We start from the raw sequence: 6649 nt of genomic DNA, 5'->3' as shown, positions 1-6649 counted from the left end.
TTTTTTTTTTTTTTTTTTTTTGAAATTATTCTTTTGGCAATTGTATGGATCGTTTATCGTAGCAGGATTTCTTTTCTTGCGTGTCTCAAGCGTGATTTCACGGAAGATTAAGGTCCGCGGGGATTATTTCCGATGTTGTCGATGATTTTTATTTCTATTTCAATAAGAAAAATAGTTTTTTCAATATTTTTTCCGTTAAATTTTCCTTTTTCATTTCTTTTTTTTTTTGCAAAAAGAAAAAAATGGTTTAAATCATACTCTAGTCTCTCTTTTTTTTTTTTTGGATTTTTCAATTCTAAAAGACGGAAAGTTGAATGAGAAAAGAGAAACGTCGCGGAGCTTAATCCTCGCGCAAGAGGATTAACCGTCTCCTCAGGTCCCATCTCGTCCTCGAAAGCATTTTCTCTTCTTCCTGCGCTTTCTTCCCCTTGTCAGTCAACGTGCCTTTCGGATTTTCTTCGTTCCGCGACCGATTTTCACGATTTTTCTTCCCATTTATCGTTAAGCACCCTTTCTTTGAAAACACTGTGTCGCGTGGATGCGACGACATCTTTGTTTGTCTGCATCGCGTTTTTCACGATGAAAATCGAATCGCATTCGAAAATAATGATACATAATGAATTCATCATCGAGAAAGCGTAACGATTAATTTCTAGAAATCGATATGATTGATTCTGTGTGGTCGAAACGATGATATTTTACGTGGCTGATGATTCATTGACTTAGTCACGAACGAAAATATATTGCCTCAAAATAGAAAGTTTTAATTTATCAAATCTGAATAAAAATTTTTGGAAAGTTTTCATCTAATTTTTAATTTCGTTAGAAGGATTACATTTCTTAAATAATAGATGTGAATTGAGAATGGAACTTTATGTCAAAGTTGGCTGGAAAAAAAAATGTAACAAAAGGAGAAAGAAATAGATGCAAGTAGTATGGAATTATCTATGGTCAGACATACTTTTTCACTGTCATTTCCTTTTAAAATTCACTCGATTCTGTCAATGAATCACTTTGAATACGTGCACGCAAGAAATATACGATATATATACAGGGTGTCTATTATTAAATGTCGTTTGAAGTAACTGCTAAACAATTGATATATTATGAGAAAAAAAAATGCAGAACATTTTTATAGGATAATAATTCGAAGGAAAAATATTTTCCGATAAAAATTTTCAACGTCATATTAAGTGACTTAAGTATAATTAAAGTCACCTTCAAATGACATTGTAAACTTACTTCAAAATATATTTCCTTATTAAATTATCATTCTTATCGTTGCATGAAAAACGATAAGAGATAATTGTACATTTCTTAATATCAATTGCTTTTCAGTTACATTATAAGCGATATATTTAACATCCTGTATATCAGAGTTTTCCTGTACAATAAAAAATAAAGAGAGAGAAAAAGAAAGAGAAAAAAATAAAATAAAAAAAAAAAATAAAATAAACCAAAATATATACGAAGATAAAGTTTTTATAATATCGTCGAAAACGACGATAAAAACGATATTGTATCAATGTATGCATATATCATAGAGAAGCGTTCAATAAAGAAGCTTCAAATCAATTTGATAAATTCGCGCCTTCTACGCACACGAATTCTTTTTATCCATTCGTTTCCCAAGAAAGAAATGCTACAGGCGATACAGGCCCGTATGAGAAACCATTCTTTCTAGAAGATCATTCTTTCAGTAGATTAGTTTAAAATAATTAACTACGAAGCCTGTCCGATGATTCGTTTCGTTCTCATACAACACAACGTCTCAGATTTCACAAGTTTATTAGAACGTTAACAGTTTGCGCCTATACACGGATTACACGCGAATTTGTAGCGTAGACGACAGCCTGATCAATATAAGCGAAGAAAATATCATTTCGTTAAAAAATTTTATGACATTTCATATTATTAATTATTTAATCGTTTGATCGTTCGTGATATTTCCACGATTTAACCAACAGTTTTTTTCTTCGAGATTTTTTCCTAAATAATAAAATCACAAATATTTAAACATTTTTTTCGAATTTCTATTTATTTTTTTTTTCCTGCATTTAATTTTATTCTTCCCTGCAAACTTTTCGAAAAACTGACTTCTTTCACGTGGAAATGATATTTTAGGAGAAACTGTTTGCACACTAAACTCTACGATACATAATGCAGAACGAATAACTGGGGGGGACGAGATAATTTTACAGAGATAATTTTGAGTTTCGCATAGTCCATCTCATAATCTTCCATTTGAGAACGAAAAGTGGATGGAGATAAATGTCGTAGAACTTCTTAGATTATAATTTTTTCCTTAAATATTTTAAATTTCGTTAAGAAGATCAAAATATTGAAGAATAATCCTTGAACGTCGTCGTATCCTGTCGATGGGTTCCTTGTCTGATCAAAATCGATACTTACTACTTGCGGTTCGCCGTCCGAAATTAAAACCGTGACTACTGACATTTACGCGACACGACGAATAAAATCAAGAATTTATTTGTAGAATTTTGACCATCTTTCCATATCATTTTGTAATATAATACTACAAGTAATTTTTTGCGAATCATGGAAAATTCACCGTTTTTAACAAATGAAGTAATTTCATCGAAGGAATATAACAATTTCGTCGCATCACGAATCAGAGTCGATTCAAGAAAAAAAAAAAGTCACTTTGCGACTCAATCACAAATGATTAAATCAGGCATTCAAAAACTGAAGGTATTTAAAAGAAAAAAAAAAGCAAAAAAAAAAAAAGAAAAAAAAGAAAAGAGACAGTCTCTAAAAGGCAAAAAAAAAAAAAAAAAAAAAAAAAAGAAAAAAAAGAAAAAGGAGATTCTGAAAAGGGAAAAAAAAAAAAAAAAAAAAAAAAGAAAAAAAAGAAAAAGGAGATTCTGAAAAGGGAAAAAAAAAAAAAAAAAAAAAAAAGAAAGGCTCTAAAAGGAAAAAAAAAAAAAAAAAAAAAAACAAGAGACATGCGGCGAGCCTGTACGCGACACTGTACGACCCTCTGGAATTTCCAAAAAACACTTTTAAGTAAAATTTTTTAACAACGAATCTCGAAAAAAAATCTCTTCGAATGGGAACGATCATTGCAACAACAAATTTTCTTCCCTCGCCTCGAGGCTTCGAAATCGAATTTTCAATTCTTTTCAATTCTCCACGAGTATCTCTCTGCGTGTCAAAATAGATAATCGAGTCGAGTCGAAACAAAGAAGAATAATAATAATAATAAGAAGATTCCAGAGTGGCAAAAGGATCGAAAGTAAGAGTAACTTCGAGAGAGGAGAATTGTGCAGCGTCGCAAGGCTCAAAACTTCATGATAACGAGCAGCAGCGTCTAATCTTCGAGCAGGCGTCCTCGTCAATCTTAACTTTCGACTTCTCTGCGGTCTTACCGGCGTTGATATTCTTCTTACCATCTTCTGATCCGTTTTGATTAAGCGGCATGTACCCGGGGTTGTTCGCGCGTCGAATTTCCGCTTCTGATATTTTTTTTATTTTTTTTTTTTTTTTTTTTTTTTTTTTTTTTTTTTTTTTGTATATTTTTTTTTTTTTTTTGGAGGGAGAAGGTTTCCGATTCATTTCGAAGTGGCATGCATTGGAATTCGAGGCGGCATGTCAGCGATGCGTGCAACCGGAACATGCAGAGAAACACACACGGGGAGAAGAGGGGTCATCGAAAAAAATTTCGTAAAAATTAAAGGGCGATCGTAAGACCGCTTTCCTCTCTGGCCTGAATGATTGAATGACAGATCGTTCGGCAGAAAATAATATATCATTTCGATATATAAGAAAATAAGCTTAATGCATCATTCTTTTTCAACTTCAAATCAAAGGATTACGATATCGATTTTATTCCTTCCTATGTTTATTAAAATTTGGATTACCATTTTTTGAGACGTCTTGGGATAATTTTGAGATTAAATTTCGAGGAAAAAAATCGATTCGAGGAGAAATTTAAATTAAACGCAGGATAATTTTGAGCCGCGCAAGTTGGAATAATTTGAAGAAGAATTGTCGAGGTGACGACGAGTTTTCGAACGGAGAAAATCGTGATACGTTTTTAGCGAGGCGTTCGGCAATCGAACGTAAAAGTGTCTTCCATTTGCGAAATGGGAACCTGATTTACGGGCCACGATCGCGATAAATGCACTTTTGCCCATTACGGGAATCAATCAAGCCTCGCGACGCGGATGGCAGCCGTGTTTCCGCACAATGAAACGCATTATCGGTGATCGTTTCGTTCCACGTGACACGTTCTCTGCAATTCTACCGTGGAAAACACCCAATTTCCATTTTAAATCTTGCCAATTCATTATCCAAAAGGGCGAAGGAAATAATCGAATCCCCGAATTTTTCGACCCTCGTCTAATCTTCGAAATCGAAATTATACATTTTAGAAACGATTTTATCAAAGTTGACGATCAAACGATAGATCGAAAGATTTTTTTTTTAAATATCTATCTTTAAATATATTCTCTGACTGTTCTCGTTTTATTATCGATAATATAATTCGTGCTCTTCTCGATCAACGATGCATTAAACATTTTCATCGACGACTGAGAAACAAAAGAGAAAAAGAAAAAAAATGAAAAATATAGCAAAGAGAAAGAATCGAGGGATAAACTAGAGTATAAATTACTGTAAACCTTAATACAATAAAGCAAAATAGTTATCCTTACTCTTTCATAAACCTCTCGATTTTAACCTGTTAACAAATTATTTCTTAAGCTATTCTTCTTAAAATATCAATATATACATATATATATATATATATATATATCTTCAAGTTCAATTCTAAAGGCTAAAACAAAGTTTGTACAAAGTAACAAGTAATATTGAAAAATGCCATTCAAGATGTATTTATTAAACCGCAAAGAAACACTCGTTTCCCGAGTTTATTAATAGCTATTCCGATATTATAAATAAAATCTCAAACGACACTTTCAACAATACTCGTTCTTCAAATATATTTTCGCCTCTAGAACCAACCTTTCAAATTTTATTTTATTCGTCCTCGAATAAAAAACTCTTGTCAACGATCGTACGCGCGGTTGTTACATCGAACCAGAGAAGAAAGCCAGAGAGGCAGAGAGGTGTGAAATGGATACAGACCGTTGCTCGAGGAGTCGTAGCGTCGCGACGATGCCGTGGGCGTCGCCGCGTGGTTGCTGCCGATGTAGATGGCCGCTGGCGAGGACGGTGACGCGCCAGTCTGGCTGTTTTGGCTGTTGCTGCTGCTACCGCTGCTGCTACCGCTTCCTGCGCTGCCAGCTAGTCATGCAACCAACCAACCAAAAGACGAGCTACTGTCAGCCTCCGAACAGCTTCCTCCCGGTCGCTTCTGGCCGATTTTCACCGTACCGTCATAGTTCGATCGTTGCACTCTCGCGTCTCTCGAAATTTCGAACAGTTTTTTCTTTTTTCTTTTTTTTTTTGAGACAAACAAGTGTTTGAACTCAATTTTTTGAAAGAGTCTCGCCTCTGATGACGATGGAGCGAGCATTGGAGAGTATTGAGTTCGAAGAGGAAGGTAATTTCGAAAGAGAGACTTTTCGATTATGATGATTCAAAGCATCTGGAGTTTGCTTGATTGAAGGATATTAGATTATTTTTTTTCGAAAGGAAATCATACGTTGTTCTCTTTTGAATTTGATCGATTGATTTCAAGATGGTGGGAGTAGAAAAGTTGGTTAATTTTTGATTAGTTTTAGCTTTGGATCCGATCTCTTTTTCTTATATATAGGAGTAACGGAGAAATCACGATAGAAGATAAAACCTTGGATAGATCATTTCTTTTATCATCCAAATGTGTTGGAAGAGAAAATGAGGATCGATTTAAAAAAAAAAAATTCCACGAGAGTGCAACGAGGCGTCGTGAGAGGAATATCAAAAGAGGGAAACAAAAAAAAAAGATGAGAAAGAGAAAAAAATAGAAGAAGATAGAAGAGGATAAATAAGAAATCGTATAAATATATATATATATCGGAAGCGAGTTGGCAAAAATGCAGGCTTCTCGAACAAAGTGTTCAAACATTTTGGATCGTTCTGATCTAGATCCATCTAGATCAGACTGCACTAGGTGAAGCGTGACGAGATTCGAATGAGAGAAAAAAAAAAAAAAGAAAAATAGAAAAATAGAAAAGGCGAATAATTCTCTCGCGGTTTCCTATGAATCCTCGTGGAGATTGATCTTTAAGAAAAGAAAAAAAAAAAAGGAGGGAAGATATATATATATATGTGTGTGTGTGTGCGCTATAAAAATATCGACAATTGGTGCTGTGTGTGTTCTGTTCGAGATTGAAAAACAATAAGGAGGGGGAAAAAAAAAATGTTAACACGCAAGAAGTAGCGAGGAGAGCAAGCATTTGGGGGCGTGAGAGAGAGATCTATGGCCACGAAGCGTGATAATATCCTGCGTTTTCGACCATGTGTCCATGGTCAAAAGGTAACAAAATCGTGGGAGAGAAAAATAAATCCAAGTCATGCTTCGACTCTAAGAGGGACTCACCGATTTCTGTCGGTCTTCTGTCTTGTTTCTGCTTGGAAATTGTATGCGTTTTCGATGATTCACAACTTGCAATATATAGTATTTATATATATATATATATATAAGTTTCATGATAATCATGATACCTAAAGGACCAGAATCAAA

The 6649-nt window shown here is 34.2% G+C and overlaps 1 protein-coding gene across 44 annotated transcripts in view; it reads right to left on the bottom strand.

The window, feature by feature from the left end:
- LOC102677929 (calcium/calmodulin-dependent protein kinase type II alpha chain) overlaps positions 1–6649 on the bottom strand; it is a 140815-nt gene that overhangs the window by 10157 nt on the left and 124009 nt on the right. For 13 of the 44 annotated variants that reach the window (XM_006615913.2, XM_006615914.2, XM_031510612.1 and 10 more), the window contains 2 exons: positions 5110–5268; positions 3390–3476 (listed from right to left, as the gene is read on the bottom strand). The exons of 24 other annotated variants lie outside the window; for them this stretch is intronic. In XM_006615913.2, coding sequence (XP_006615976.1) covers positions 3390–3476; positions 5110–5268 — 246 coding nt within the window. The remainder of the gene's footprint in view (positions 1–3389; positions 3477–5109; positions 5269–6649) is intronic. 7 more of the 44 variants (XM_031510611.1, XM_006615915.2, XM_006615919.2 and 4 more) reach the window with 1 other exon arrangement.

This window comes from Apis dorsata, unplaced genomic scaffold (assembly GCF_000469605.1).
Source record: "Apis dorsata unplaced genomic scaffold, Apis dorsata 1.3 scaffold_247, whole genome shotgun sequence".
Lineage (NCBI taxonomy): Eukaryota > Metazoa > Arthropoda > Insecta > Hymenoptera > Apidae > Apis > Apis dorsata.
The sequence above is the reverse complement of the archived record's forward strand: the minus strand, read 5'-3'. Positions and strand labels throughout refer to the sequence as shown.